This window comes from Cryptomeria japonica, chromosome 3 (assembly GCF_030272615.1).
Source record: "Cryptomeria japonica chromosome 3, Sugi_1.0, whole genome shotgun sequence".
In the NCBI taxonomy this organism is placed as follows: domain Eukaryota; kingdom Viridiplantae; phylum Streptophyta; class Pinopsida; order Cupressales; family Cupressaceae; genus Cryptomeria; species Cryptomeria japonica.
Window position 1 is genome coordinate 306,990,111 of NC_081407.1, and position 16,742 is coordinate 307,006,852.

Sequence of the window (16,742 nt, forward strand, 5' to 3'; positions counted from 1 at the left end):
GCATCAACCAGTTAGAAATGCTATTACGGGGACAGCCTTTCACACTTGGAAGAACAAAAGTTAAAGTAGTTTTTACTAGGGAAGTTAATGTGCAATTAAAATCCATGGTCGGTATTTGTGTTTTGGGTCATTATCTCTTAGCTTATTGGATTTTGTGCAGTAATTTGAGTCCATGGGGATTGTTCAAATTTTGCAAGTTTTACATACTGCTTTATAGTTTGACTACTAGTTGATTTCTCCTATGTTTAAATGATTTATGATACAACTGGAATTATATTTGATGGTAAATGACTGTTGTAACATCATATTCCATTTTGAGTTGTTACACTGCTTTTTTAAAATAACTGTGTATTTTGGCTTTTATGTGACAGAAAGCAGCTGTAGTGGCAGAAGCAGTTGCCAATGCTCTTGATAGGAGGAGAATGTTTGCTCAGGTCAACAGTTTTACTGCTGTCTTCATCCTTATTGGGCAGCTTACTTTAACGGTATTGTTTCACAGCTGTCTTAAATCCATCCTGCCACTTACCGTAACAGTATTCTGTTTGTGTCTAACAAAGTTTTAGATACAACTGTATTTTCTGCAGGCTTCTGCAATGAAATTGGATGTTAAGAATTCGACATTGCCTCTTTTTTTCATGGAGTTTTTGACCTGGAATATGTCATTTTAAAAATTACCTTGTATGCAAATCTTGTTTGAATATGGTTAACTTGATTTTCTCTCACTGAGGTACACAAATTTTGATTCCAATTTGTAGGGTCAGATACTTACAAGTGCTGGAGTCACTGCAGCCATATGCGCAGCTCCAGTTATCTCATTTGCAAATATGACTACAATTGCTATCTGGCCAACCTGGATCATGGTGGCAATATCAGAGACTTTGAGAAAGGTTGGGTTGATTTCACTTTCATAAAAGAAATTGTTTTTTTTTAATAATATTCCTTGAGTTTTTTAAAACTTGCTACGGTTATTTTGTATGGGTCTCTATGTAGACAGCTCTACAGCCAGTCACATTACAGAGACATGCATAACCAAAAGTATAAATGGAATTCAATTACATGGCTTGTATTGGTTAACAAATTTGTCCAAATTCATCTCCTCAAATAATTAACTTATTATGACTCTATTATGCCCAATAGTGAAGACAAATGAGTAACAAACAGTTAGGAAAGCAACTTTCCTCTGAATTTTGATTAAGGTACGGCTCCCTTTTATTATCTAATTTTTGATTTTTGAAATTTAAAGAACAAGTTATACTTTTAACTAGAAAGTGGAAAAGGAAAGCTAACATTTGTTCATAGCCATGATACAAATGGGATCAAAGGATGCAAAATAGAAAGATTTAAAAATATTAACTTCAACACATAGATTTGGAACTAAAAGATTTTAAAGAAATGAATATCACTAAGCATCTCAACACAAAGATTGAAATACAAGTGATAGATAGATAACTTCAGATTGAGATTTTACTACACTCTAGAAGGAAATGAATGTCACACAATTAAATACAACATTCACAAAGAAATGCAATATCCAGATATTTACCCAACTTCACAGGCTTAGAATTAAACACCAAAGCATCACATTCAATTTCATATGCACAGACAAAATGAATTCCTTTAGGAACGAGCAAAAGTTTTTTTGATCCTTCTTTGGTTGTCTCACTCTTGCACTACAATGCAACGGGAATCAAAATTTTGGACCCTTCAAATTTCATTTAATTACATATTTATATAGTTTTCAAAGTGTAACTGCCAAAGAGTCTTGAAACTGATTCTTTAAAAGAATCAATAAAGTTTTAATACAATTGAACCTTATAAACATTAAAACTTAAAAGGACATAGGCGGCTATTGTTGAGGTGGCTGATTTTGTGAGCCCATGTTTGCCCCGTCCACTGGAACTCGTTGCGCTGTTGCCATGCTTGCTTTATAGTCTTTCAGTGCTCAAGTCACTGCTGGAATTTACACATGCTGAGGAATACCTATGCTTTTTAGTCCCCAGATTCCAAAGAGCTTTATTGGCACTGATTTTGTCCACTTTGGCAGTGAAGTTGGTTGGGTGACTGTCATACCAAGTCAATGCTAAGTCGATCCTTGCCAATTTCTTCAGATTGTCCTTAATAAAGCTTGTTCATCTGAAAAAGTATCAATAACCTTTTGAAATTCTTCCTTCAGCTCATCCACAGTGGCATCTCCAACGTTATCTTTCTTTTTGAGCTGACATCTTATATCTGTGAACTCTTTAACAATATCAGCTTGCATATGGTTACACTCCCTCAAAAATTTGACTTGTTCTTTGATTTTGCTTGAGGAAAGACTCTTTCCATTTTATGCTTTCTCTCCACATCACACACCTGGTATCATTCACATTTTGAATAATTTGCTCTATTGTAGCTTTATCTATGCCCATGTCTATAATCTCCTTGAGCTTTTGGTCAGTTTGTAGCCATGTAGATTCTTCTTGTTTGGTGCTTATTATTTCGGTAGTTATAGCATTTCTTAATAAAATTGGATTATCATAAATTTGCCTCAGGTGATCAATAAAAAGTGGCCCCTTGGCCTTCATATCCTTCACCCATTCTGTGTAGTTCTACCAAAAGAACTATCCTTTTGCACTTTATTAACCATTTTCTTTCCAGCTGTAGAGTTAGGATCAAAAGAAATAGTTATTAGAATAATATCTTCTATTATTTATTAATGGTCAATATTGTAACTTAATGTAAATATTAGGTAGTTTCTATTTTACAATTGCTTCATATTAGAAACATTTGTTTTGTAATTCTTTAAATGATCATTCGATCATTTCATTAATTCATTCATTATTTTACCAAAACATGGTATCAGAGCTAGACAAAAAAAAATTCGTTTTTTAATTTCGAAAGATTTTTTTTTCTAAAAAACGGATTTCTTTGGCGAAATTATTATTTTTCTCTATTTTTGTTTTCTTGTGTGATGCAATTTCTGCAGACCTGCGTGAGTTGGATTTTTGCGTTATTTTAAAACGCGCAACGAATTTCTTTTTTAAGGTGTCGTTCTTGTTTCCTGCCCGATGTGACATGATTACTTTGTTTGCACGAACTGCGGGCATTTTCGTGGTTTCAACGTGATTTAAAATTGCAACACCTTCTGTGTTTTGTGTTTTTTTTTGATTCCACGACATCTTCCAGCGATCTCCCTCCGTTTTCTTGTGCGTGACTTGTGTATCTTCTGCAACTTTTGGAGGGGTTTTTTTTTCTCTTTCTGTGCGACGACCTGTTCATGGGTTTTTTTGCTTCTTTCGACTTGTGACGCATTTTGTGCATTTTCTGTGTATTTTGGCTAGGGTTTTAACCCAATTTTTTTGGGGTTTTGAGTTTGGATTTGAAATTCTGGGTGTTACAATTTTGACCTAGGGTTCTACTGGCTAGGATTTTGCTTAAAATCCTCTATTTTTTTTGTCAACATCAATTTTAACTTGCAAATTCTTTGTGGGTTTTTTTATGAAGATTTTTGGGTCTTCGTTAGAAATTTTTGGGTTTGTTGAAAATTTGTACATTGGGATTCATGCCAACCGTACTTTGTACTTCTCAAAGTTTGTACTTGCATCCACATCAGATTTTGCGTTGGGATGTGTGCCTTGGGTTATGTGCTCTTCGGAAATATGTTTTTCGCCTCTTCTTTGATTCTCATTTTCTATGCCTCGAAAAGCGTGCAAGATGGCGTCATTGACCAACATAATGTTGGAAGGCAGTCAATGATTCAACGACAAAAAATACAACACATGGGAGCAGTAGATGATGACCGTATTCGAATATCGTCGCCTTGATACCCTTGTTCTGGGTACGGAAACTTGTCCTACTCCAGCTGGACAAGATCAAGATAAGTTTGACAAGTGCAACCGGGAAGTGGTCATGCTTATCAAGCTTTCAATTATTGATGATAAACTGCCGTAAGTGCCATTCAGCAAGACATCTACAGAGATCTGGACTATTTTGAAGGATCTCCATGAGACATCAGATAGGAGCTGAGCGTTCTTCTTGAAGAACCAACTATTTTGTATCATGGTGGATGAGCGTATGTCCTTACAGGAGCATCTGACAAAGATTAAGGACATTCAGGACAAGCTCGAAGCCATTGGTTGAAAAATGGAGGAAGAGAATATGGTAGTTATAACCCTTAAGAGTATCAAAATCCTATGAGCAATTCATTGAAACGCTCAACATTACTTCAACGAATGTTGACTTGAAGTTTCTAGAGTTGTGCACCAAACTTCTGTAGTAGGACCATTGGAAACAACAATTTGGTAGCAGGGCCACTTCATCCTCCTCGAAACAAGCTTTCGTAGCCAAATCCTTTCACAAGGATAAAGGCAAATCTCAGTCTTCTTAGTAGAAAGGCCCTAGTCAGTCTCAGGATAGCTTGTCGAAGAAGAAAGTTCAGTGTAACCAAAGATGTAAATATCTTAATCGGCAATAAATCTTTCGGCCAAAAGTTTAAAAAAAATCGGGAATCAGGAAAAAATGGGGAAAAAATCAGCAATAAATCGGCAAAATTATCAAACATTTGAAAATATATAATTTTTTAAAATATTCTAAAAAGACACATGTATACACTAAATTTATAGAACACAATAGCATATTACTGGTTTCCATCATATATAAATCATAGTTTGAGACTTTGAGTCAAATACATACCAAACCATATAGCAAAGTGATATACCAAAAAACAAGTTCAAGTTCTAAATGGTAAATACGATTGAGTCAAATCCATATTGTAGAGCCTAGACCACAAAATAAATTAGTGAAGTCTGAATACATATTAAGTTCATGGTTTCATATCATTGAAAACTGAAAATCATAGATTGCGTTTACGACTAAAGCTCAAAAAACGCTGTTGCCGCTGAGGGGGTGCTGAAGTAGATGGTGTTGCAACATCCTCAACCGGTGATGAATCTGCCTCTTCTAGATCAGCAAACTCATCTCCCGCCTTCTCACGTTTTGCCATCTCTGTCGCCCATTCAATTGCCTCCCTCTCCATCTCATCTAACTGATCGTCAGTGATAAATGCATTCACATCAATATCACCAATAGCACCATCAGGTTCAACAATCCAATCCACTATGTATGGATCAATCTCATCAATGTCAAGTGCGTCATATGAATTGTTCCCTTGTACCCTCTTTTTATGTAGTCGAAGGTTGTACCGCACATATACAAGGTCATTCAAGCGCTTCTTTGTGTGAATGGCCTGAAAGACACTCTAGTTGCGCTCACAACTAGAAGCACTACAAGGCTGAGATAATATGTGGATTGCAAGCTTTTGAAGATTAGGCGTTGTGGCACCATAATCTTCCCACCACAGATCTGCAAGCATACAAATTGGCATTTATAACTTGGTAAAGATTTTTATAAACTTAAAGATTGAAATAAATGGTAAAATAGATTTAAGAGCACATTTTTTTTTACCTGGCAGCAGGGTGTCTCTCTTACGAATACCAATAGGTGAAGAAAACAATGGCCCATCTTCCTTCTTGTACCTCTGCAACTCATCAACAATGAGGTCTTGAATATTTTCATCAGGAACCAACCTCTGAATACATGTGTCAAGGCCAAGTTGAACCTCCTCATCTATTTTGAAACTGCGGGAGTAAAAGAACTTGGGGTTCAAATAGTAGGCAGCAGCATGGATATGTTGGTGGAGTTGTCGGTTACACCTTCGATCAATTATGTGCCATATGGGTTCATATTTAGTCCTCTCTGACCCATACAAGTGCTGAATTGCCTCTTTGGCCTTATCCATGGCCTCATATAGATACCCTATGGGGTTTTTATCCCCATCCACCATCCGTAGAACCCTCACCAACGGCTCTGACAACTAGACATGACAAATTTAACAAAAATCAGCAATGTGTAATATTAGAAAATTAAAAAATAAATCATCAATTGAAATTTGAACTTTGAACACTTACATTGATGATCTCCTCCATGAGTTTGGCAAATCTATCATCAAAAACGGCCTTCACAACCTTCTTTGCTTCAGGCTTCCTACAATAAGGGCTCTGCAACCATCTTTCACTCACAAACATCCTCTTTAGGTTGGGCAATGCACGTAATATGCTCTGTAAGTTGAGGAAATTCGTGGCAAAACATGTGACTCTTGAACGCACAAGGTCCTTACCATCAGTGTGCTGTCTCATAAGCTCCAAGACCCATCTGTGGTTGCAGATGTACTTTGTGATTTCCCTTCCATCTTCAACCACATTCTTCACCCAACTAAGTTTCCCTATGTCCTCAAGGAGTAAATCAAGGCAATGAGCAGCACAAGGGCTCCAAAATAATGACGGATGCCTAGCTTGTAGAAGTTTACCGGCTGCCACATATGCAGCTGCATTATCGTTCACAACCTAAACAACATTCTGCACTCCCACTTCGGTCACCACCTCATCCAACATGTTGCACAAGGTTTTTGCATTCTTCACTTGATCTGAGGCATCAATCGATTTTAAAAATACCACCTGTCCCCCTGAAGCAACTAGAAAGTTTATGAGTGTCCTATTCCTACTATCCATCCACCCATCAGATAAAATGGTGCAGCCATTCCTTTCCCAATTCCTCCTTTGTTGTTCCACCAGTTGATGTGTGTTTTGGACCTCATCCTTCAATAATGGCCCACTCAACTCATGACGACTTGGGGATTTGAACCCCTTACCAGAAATGGTCAATCCATTGACCATTTGCTCCCAATATGGATTCTCAATAATACTAAACAGAATATTGTTTGAAAAACCAAAATCTAGCCATTGCCGCTCTTGGCTGATGCACTTCCTTATTCCATGAAGTACTTAACAATCTAGGTTGTGCACCAGGAGTGTTACGAGGAATGAAAAAACCAGATGTACTGCTGGCCACCGCAATATTTTTTGACTCTGTAGAACTGATATTCCTCGTTGGGGCTGCCATTGCCTCTGCTGTCCTCTTTTTTTCTACCTTCTTTTGCTCAAATTCTGAAAGTCTTGCTTTGGTCTCCCTTTGAACCTCTTTAGGACAATTTTCACATACTGTAATATTTTGTCTACTGATCTATGCAAGGTGAATTTTGAGTCGGTATATGCCACCGGTCATAGTTTTCCTGCAATGGTTACAAATAACCTCTCCTGCCACTGCACCTGGTGTGCCATGTTTCCACATAGGATCCCTCTTTCTACCACCACCTCTAGTTGCAGAAGCCATTGTCTTTTATAAAAATTCGGAAGACACCTAGCAAAAGAGACCAAACATGGATGATGGATCAATAAATATAAATAGAAGTTGAGCACAAACTAGAATTTGAACACAAAATGGTCACAGCCAAAGCACTGAATCAAAAAAGGTAATGATAAATTGATGAAAATGCAGGTTTTATAGTTTTCTTCCTGATTCTGATTCTGATTCTAATGAAGTACACATAGTTCAACTTCATATTACCATAGAGGAAATGACAGTTTAAAGAGTGAAAGCAAAATATTAGTCAATGTCAATCAAGTGCAGATTGAAATTCAAGATTTGTGACAACTTTATACCATACATCTAGAGGGTTGACTCAATCTTTTATATTTTGTTATTTCATTATAGTTCCATTTAATACTTATTTTTGTTGAAATTGACTACCGGTTTTAGTTAGCTGGTTTAATTTGTAACTGAGGAAATGCTCTAAGAACCTAGACTTAATTAATGGGTAGGAAACATTTCAATTTTGATAGTGAATCTAGATAATCTCTTTATTTCTTTAGTTTCCAATCTGAGTCTGGATTTATTGAGTGGCATTGCCATAGTTTAAATGGAAGCATTCATGCAAGTAATTGGATATTGAGAATGGCAATGCATTCTCTATCAAAACTGTGAGTGGTGACTGAGCTAATGATTTGTGCATTCCTATGGTATTTATATGTTTAAATTCCGTTGAAGATTGCATCATTTCTGGAGTATTAAATTCCTATGGCATTTATATGGTATTTAACTTTTTCTAACGGATATATCTATAATATATCCGAACTAGTTATTTAAAAATAAAATTCATTACTTTTTGTTGGTGTGGCACTTGATCAAGTAACAACTTTCGTTACAACTCATCCCCCTCAGTATATTATTGACAGTATTGAATTTTATATGCTGGTGTTTCAATATTTAAAATATTTATATACACTATTCTTTTGCATATTTTTAGTTTGGTCAAATTGGCCTGGTGTACTACTGTTTGGGCAGGAAGCTATTACAAATGCCAACAACTATGGCTTATGAGGAAGGAGATAGTGATTTGCTGCTACATAAATTGTAAATTCAAGGGTTTATTTTATATATCTTTGGTTATGCTCAAGCCCCTCACTCTAAATTCCCAGCTATTATTTATATTTTTGAAATTGATAGTGATTAGATACAAAGCCAACAGCTTTGCTGGCCTAAGTAAGTAGACAATGCAAAATATACGATTAAAATTTGTAGCAGTATGAGCCTGAGGAAACTTGTGGAGAGTGAGACAAACCTGGAAGCCGTCGGCTGAAATCGCGTCAGTGGTGAAGGAAGCCGTCACGTTTTTTAAGTCGCGTGTCCTTTTTACCTTAGTCGCAAAGTCGCGTTTTTAGGGTTGCACGGTTGCACCTTTTTTTTGCCGCATTTTTTAACTGCGATTTTCCACATTTAAATTGTGTCTTTTCACATTTTTATCGCGATTTTTTAGGTCTGAAAGTTGCGATTTAAAAAAAAAAACCGTTTACGATTTTTTTGGGGATTTAATCATTTTCTGTTTTGACTTGTGATTTTAGCGATTTTTAAACGATTTTTACATCTTTGAGTGTAATTACTGCCACAAATTTGGTCACTTGATAAAGGACTGTCGGAATCAGATAACTTCCGAATAGCAAAAGGAGGGAGGGTCTCAGCCTAAGGCAAATGTCGTAGAACACTCTGAGGAGAAAGAAAATGCATTTTACACTTTCATGGCGAAGCGTCCTGTAGATCATGTGATATCTTCTGCTTGGTACATAGACTCCGATTCCTCTCGACACTTCACTCATCTCCGTGATTGGTTCACAGACTTCTCATGTTCATTGATTCAGTCATTATTGGAGGAGGTGAAGAGTATGCAGTTTTCGGTAAGGGCAACGTTAAGATACAATATGGTGGGAGGAATCTCATATTACTCAATGTATACTACGTTCCTTGCATGGAACTGAACCTTCTCTATGTGAGCCAAATTATGTGGCATTCTCCTTAGCTTGATGTGATATTTAGTTCACACAAGTGTTCTATTGTTGATCGTGTGACTCACACTACTGTGGTTGTTAGCATTGAGGATCATGATCTATATAGACTTGTGGATTCAGGTGATTCTCTTGAGCATGCCTTTGCAGCTAAATCATTTTCTATCAGTAATCTCTGGCATCAGCGGTATGGTCACCTGAACATTCACTACCTTGCGTAGCTTCTTCGGGAGGATCTTGTTCTTGGCTTACCTGAAATTCAGACTCAGAATCATTGAGTTTGTGGAGCTTGTCAGGCTGGGAAGCAGCACGAGACACCATTCAAGGATGGTGACTCATGGTGAGCCTCAAAGGTATTGCATTTGTTTCACGTTGATGTATGTGGTCCAATGAATACAACTTCTGTTACTGGTTCTAGGTATTTCTTGCTTTTTGTTGATGATTTCAGTTGTAAAATGTGGGTGTACTTTCTTAGACAGAAATCAGATGTGTTTATTGTATTTTAGAAGTTTAAGGCCTTAGTAGAAAAAGAATCAGGCTGACCCATAGTCACTCTTAGGTCAGATAATTGGGGAGGGGGGGGGGGCGCGTTTTGTTCTACTGCTTTCTCCAACTTCTGTGATACACACGACATCAAACACCAATTAACCACACCTTACACTCCTCAGCAAAACGACATTACAGAACGTTGCAACCGCATTATGACTGAAATTGCTAGGTCAATGTTGGAACAAATGAATGTTCCCAATAAATATTGGGCAGAAGCAGTATACACCATAGTCTATCTTTGTAATCGGTCTCCCACATAGGCTATTAAGGGGAAGACTCTTGAGGAAGCCTGGACTGGTCACAAACCCAGGATGAGTCATCTGAAAGTCTTTGGCTCTTTAGCATATGTATGGATTTCAGATGCCAAGCGCTCGAAGTTGGATTCCAAGAGTAAACTTATGTTCACAGGGTACAGTGACAACCACAAGGCTTACCGGCTGATTGATGTAGACACTGATCGTCTTATCTTCAGTCGTGATGATGTCTTTTTTGATGAAGAATCAACTTTCCTTGTTTGAGTAGAATTCTGAGGATCAGCCTTTAAAGGCTACTGATTTGGATGTCCGTCTTCCATTTGGTTCACCTGATGGGAGGGATGATTCAAAATCTGAATTTGATGATGCACTACTTGACTTTCCTCCTGATGATGTCGATCATCCTCCTGTTGAACCTGTTCAAGATCTTGTTCAGGTTATTCCTCTTGCACTTGATGTTGGTTCTTCTACTCTTCGACCTAAATGGTGGGCTAAGACTATAAGTGATCTTTGTCCTGTTGAGCTAATCGAGATTAGATCTTCCAAAAATAAGAGCAAGCAACAAAATACAGTCAACTTTTCTCTCATGGCCAACATTCATAGTATTTTTGAGCCTCAAACATATTCTGAGGCTAAAGGAATTCCTGAGTGAAAAAAGGCTATGGAAGTTGAATACCATAGTGTTTTGAAGAATAACACTTGGGTCCCTTCTGATCTTCCACTAGGGAAGAAACCCATTAGTTAAGTACAAAGCTGACGAAACCCTTGACAAGTACAAGCTCGTCTCGTTGCTAGGGGGTTCTCACAGAAGGAAGTCATTGACTACGAGGAGACTTTTGCTCCTACAACCAAAATGAGTACCATACGGCTCGTCCTTGCCTTGGCAGCTCAGTTTGGTTGGAAAGTCCATCAAATGGATGTTAAGAGTGCATTCCTCAATGGTGAGTTGTAGGAAGAGGTCTACATGATGTAGCCTCCAGGATTCAAGGTTGCTAGAAAAGAACACCAGGTGTGTAGACTGGTGAAAGCACTCTATGCCCTTAAATAGGCTCCTTGGGCTTGGTATATCAAAATTGACAAGCACTTCGCAGATCATGGCTTTCAGAGGAGTCCATCTGATTCTAATCTGTATGTCAAAAGCATTGGTCATGATATTCTTATTCTTGTTGTCTATGTTGATGACCTCATTGTCACTGGTAGTTCAGCATTTTGATCGATTAGATCAAACAGAGTTTATGCTAGTCCTTTGACATGACAGACTTGGGACTTCTGCACTATTGCTTAGGTGTTGAAGTTTGGCAGACTGAATCTCAGTCTAAGTATGCCCGTAGTTTGCTAGACAAGTTTTGGATGCAAGACTGCAAACTTGCATCCACACCCATGGAGAAAGGGTTGAAGTTGACATCAAAATCAAATTCACCTGTGGTGAATGAATCAACATTTAGGCAACTGGTGGGTAGTATCACTAGACCTGATCTCAGTTTTGCAGTGAGCTACATTTCACGTTTCATGACAGTCCCCAAGGCTGATCATTGGGTAGCAGCAAAGCGTGTGCTGTATTATGCGAAGGGTACTTCTGATTTTGGTCTTTTGCACAACAAAAGTCATGATCCTAGACTTATTGGTTACACATACTCAGATTGGGCAGGTTCCGTTGATGACAGAAAATCAACTTCTGGGTATGTTTTCAGTTTGGGATCTGGTGCAGTCACATGGACTAGCAAGAAGCAGTAGGCGGTGGCTCTTTCCTCGACATAAGAAGAGTATCGAGAAACTGTTAAGGCAGCTTGTGAGGTAGTTTGGCTTCGAAGGATGCTTTCACACATGCAAATGTTTCAAGCAGATTCTACTCCCCTTTACTGTGACAATCAAGGGGTGCTCAAACTGGCCAAGAATCCAATCTTCCACGAGAGAACCAAGTATGTTGAACTTCATTGTCACTTCATTCGGAAGCTGGTTGAAGACGGATCAGTTCAGTTGCTGTATGTTCCGACGGCGGATCAGACAATAGATATCCTCACCAAGTCTTTGAGCTCAGACAAGTTTGTAAAATGTAGGGGGCAACTTGGTGCAGTTGATAGATTGACCATTAAGGAAGGGTATTAGAATAATATCTTCTATTATTTATTAATGGTCAATATTGCAACTTAATGTAAATATTAAGTAGATTCTATTTTACGATTGTTTCATATTAGAAACATTCGTTTTGTAATTCTTTAAATGATCATTCGATCATTTCATTAATTATTCCCTATTTTACCAAAAACTTGTCTGATCAATAAGTTGGGGTGAGGGGTCAACCAATGACTCTAGGCAGCTTGTAAGCACTTCCACAGTATGCTTGCGCTCATATTTATCTTGTCTATCTCTTTCTGTTCTTTCGACTAGCTGAGATGTAGTCACCTGAAAATTGCACATCTCCATCCTTGTGTGGTGGTTCCAAGTCCACCTTCATCGTGTTGTAGTCAGCTATTGTAGCTAGATTGGGTTCTTTTTGAATAAAAGTTTGAGCAATTTCTACATATAAGCTCCTAGAGCTACCATCCTCCACAAATCTTGAGGTAGTTTTTAACTTCCTGGGCTTTGAGGACCTTTGCAATAGTTGTCACACAATGTCATCAGCTAGCAAACTCGTAGGTATAGTTTTTCTTTTTCTAGACAATGTATTCTCCAACTATGATGGAGAGGAAGAAGTACCAATAGCTTGGGATCTTTTCAATGGAGGAGTCTTTGCTACATATTGCAAATTGGAAGAGAAGGAAGGAGGGGGCTTACTCTTTTGAGTGGCTATGTCAGGCACATTTTGGGAAAAGTTTGGCAATGGGCCAGTGGAATCAACCTCAATCACTTCTATTTCTTGTTCTTGTTCATTATCTTACCCTTTCCTTTGTCTTTGTATTTCTCAGCTTTCTCCTTTTTTGTTTCCACTTGTTCCTCTGCCACAGTGTCCTTTGGTGGGTCATCCCCACATGTTTTCTCTGGGCTTTTCCTTTTCTTTGGTGGCTCTTCTTCATCTCCACTCCCTCCTAGTGCTTTAGTTTGTTGTGAAGGAGTTGGCATTGTGCCAGATGAGGAAGTCCTTGTTGGAAGCACGGTTGTCGTTGCACCAAAAGTTAGACCTTTTGATGCTCTATACAACCGCGAGATTTGGGAGGCGGTTAAGCCATGTCGCAAACCTGAGCGCTGCACTACACAACACAAGGAGACCAAGGGCGCACACCTTGCAACAATCCCCCCTACACAAGTGAGGAGTTTGAACTTGTGACCCAGGCTCTGATACCAATTGTTGGAAACACGGTTGCTGTTGCACCAAAAGAAAGGAAGCCGTTTGAACTCGTGACCTAGGCTCTAATACCACTTGTTGGAAACACGGTTGCCATTGCACCAAAAGAAAGGAAGCTTTAACCTTGAAGAAAAAACTTTTTCGGTAAGACACCAAGTTTTTGGAAACCTCAACTGCTCCCAAAGGGGTTGTGAAAACTGGCACTATGACCCAAGGCTTTGTTAGATCCAAGGCGGATTGTGAGAACCCCATTGGGACCCGACAATGGTTGCAAAACCAACTCAAAAGGCCGGAATCGAGTTAAATGACTAAGTGTTGGGTGATTTTAAAGGGACTTAATGAAATTATAACATGATGAAAATACTCCAAAGACCCCTAGAACTTAGAGTTAGCCATTTGATGAATAAAATGAAGTTTAGAAAATGAGGGTTTCAAAACTAGCGCAATAGGTTGGAAATAGGAAATCCATGGCAAATTAAAAATACACTAAAGTACTCATAAAACATGGGAAAAAAGCTGCAAATGTTATTTCACGACTAATGGAGTGTGTAGAAACTAGAAAGTGAAACAAAAGTCCAAACTATTCAATTAAGCTATTTGCCTTCACTTTTGCTTCTCAAAATTAGACTAAGATTCAAATTTCAAACCTGTGACTCCCAATAAACCAATGCAATAATACTTTGTATACAGGCTGTATAGAACTTTGTTGTATATTGACGAAGGATTTGGCTCAATTGACTCCTTACTATCCCTTGATGGTGATCACATGCTGAATTTTTGGTTGGTAATGTTCATCTCACTCTGTGTAGGCATCACGACATGGAGATTGGGTTATGACTCAATGAGCATGCTCACATCATTGTGATAAATGCTTTGAAGAAGGCAATCCAGTCTCTGTAAATCCCATTTGAACTGCCAGCCATTGTTTTGTGTACCATCATATAAATAGTACCACTAAAACAATCTTACCAGTAACAACACTCAGCAGATTTGGCAACGGTGCAATGGGGGATATGACAGCCACTAGTCATGCTCAATGAGTTATGAACTCACATTGACAAGCCTTTGAGGCCGGAGGCCCCAAAGAGGCTCTGAAGACTTACTTAATAGGCCGAATCTCACATTAAAAGTATGCCCAACTTTATATTAAGAAAATAACATACAAACAAACAACATTCTGCAAACTCCTAAAATGTCAAAAGACAAGTTAGAAGGCTTTATAGACAAAAAACCATGGGCTGACTGAAAAAAACAATGCTTTTTGAATTACTTATTTATAAAATGTGTTTTGTTCACTATATGACGTGTTTTGCCCTGGTTTTGACTCTTTTTTGAATTACCTGGGCATGATGGGTTAAACTAGCATGGTTTTGTTGCCAGGTGTATTGTAAATACAGTTGCACACTTTTTTCTTCTCATTTTCTGTGACTTGTTCTACCTAAATTTAAAGAGCATAGCTGGAGCTATCCTGAAGATAGTTCCTATATCTTTTTACCTGTTTTGTAATCAGTTGAAGAGGCAACGTAGTGAACTATTTTAACAAATAAGAATTACTTCACTTGCCTAGACGTGCATAATTTATTGCCACCAAGTTTAGCAATCAGCCTCACCCCTTGTAAATTATAATTATTTCCAATTTAATGAATTCTACCCTAGTGGTTTTCTGTTGTCTCAAGTTGTGTGTGTTAGTTTTAGAATTGAGGCTTGGGCTGTCATCTGCAGCTTCCTAAAACAAAATTATATCTAATATAGTTAGGTGACAACAGATAGTCCCAAGAAAGGTATTATTCTATACTAGACTGTTTATTGCTAAATAACTTTTGCCATATAAATGTTTAAAGTAAGAAAGTTGGTTTCGACAAGTTATTTTAATACTATGTATCTTGTTTCCTTGTCGATATCAAACAACTATTTGTATGCTTACACAAAATGGCAAGAGTCTCTTGGAAATTTAACAGGACAAATACAATCAAAATGGAATATTGCAAATGACAACTATTAAATGTTGTCAGATAAGTTCCTTTCTGGTCAGCTGAAGTACAGTTAATTTACATTCTATTTCATTGCTTATTTTTTTCTACTGCCCTTCCATGTATTTTTGTAGGTCTTAAATTATGTTCTTACACGGCCTGGTAGAGAGGTTCTCTTCACTGTCGTCACACGAGATGAGAAGTACAAAGCCAAGGTGAATTCTGTTCAGCTGGATTATTATGTTTCTTTTGCGTGATTCTATGCTAAGAGTGGTTCATATGCAGGTTTGCATGGACGTATTAGTGCAAAGGTTAGGAGATGCAGCAGCTGCTGGAATCTACAAGATACTCCAGGGGTCACTCAATAAAGGACCTTCAGCCATTGCGCTTTGTGCCTTGCCGGTCTGTAATCATTTGCTAATAATTAAAAGTTACTTGACACATATTTCCTTTTATTTCCTAGCTAACACATGGAAGTGGATTAGGTGTGCTTTGCGTGGATTATCACGGCATTTTCCTTGGGCCGTCGACAAGCTCATCTCGCAAAATCTCAAGCACTTGATCAATAATATCCTTTTCAACATGGATAAATTTCCTGAAGTAATTTTAAGTCGAGAACTCTGAATTAAAATTGGTGCCTTTCAACAATTTCAGACAGTTGCCACAACCCAGTATTGCCGATTTCCATTCAGCAGAGCTATACAGTACAAAATTTAGCAGGACAATGATAACCATTTGCCAGTTGCATCTTATCTCTAAGTGAGCTTATGGGACATGTATCAAATGTTTTTTTGGAAAGGCGAATTTAGCCTATTAATTAATATAAAACAGCAAAGAATTGTTTACAGATTCCCTTGATTGCTCTCTGTAGTCCTATCTAACAGATTTCCAAGTGTACTTGTGAAAAAACCTATGAACTCCCGGACATCATTAAGTTTCTTGTCCAGGGAGATCCTTAAACCTTTAAAGAGAAAAAGAGAGCAACATGTATCATTCTTTGTATTTAAAGCCTATGTAGTTGTCTCATTCTTCATTGCATTGACATGCCTTGTTTGTAGTTTAATTACACACCATTTACTTCCTTTCTTATCTTCTTCTTTATTTATTTTTAAATAAGTTGTTTACTTCATATGATTGTTTTTCACAATTTTGGCATCTTTAATTATTTCTTTACAGTGCTCCCATTTAGAGACTGAATTACATTCCAATTTTAAAATTAGTCTAGGTTCAATCTCAATTGAACTTATTTTGAGATTTTGTTAATTATATCTTGTGAACAAAATGAGAGGATCAAAATGAATGACTACTTTTTATCAAGTATTTTTTTAGTAAGAATAAGAATATTATATTATTTAGAAAACAAGTTATGAGGAAAAATAATTTGATGGCTTAATCCATACCTTTTTCAATTGCTAGTTATAGGTTCAACTTAGGTGGAATTGTATTAGAAATTTAGTTAACAAAACTCTGAGTA

The 16,742-nt window shown here is 37.6% G+C and overlaps 1 protein-coding gene across 4 annotated transcripts in view; it reads left to right on the plus strand.

Annotated features, from left to right (window-relative positions):
• LOC131034280 (uncharacterized) overlaps positions 1–16,294 on the plus strand; it is a 104,552-nt gene extending 88,258 nt beyond the window's left edge. For all 4 annotated transcript variants that reach the window (XM_057965726.2, XM_057965725.2, XM_057965724.2 and 1 more), the window contains 5 exons: positions 372–485; positions 756–887; positions 15,403–15,483; positions 15,554–15,670; positions 15,754–16,294. In XM_057965726.2, coding sequence (XP_057821709.1) covers positions 372–485; positions 756–887; positions 15,403–15,483; positions 15,554–15,670; positions 15,754–15,837 — 528 coding nt within the window. In that variant the 3' untranslated portion in view covers positions 15,838–16,294. The remainder of the gene's footprint in view (positions 1–371; positions 486–755; positions 888–15,402; positions 15,484–15,553; positions 15,671–15,753) is intronic.
• Positions 16,295–16,742: the final 448 nt, after the last annotated feature.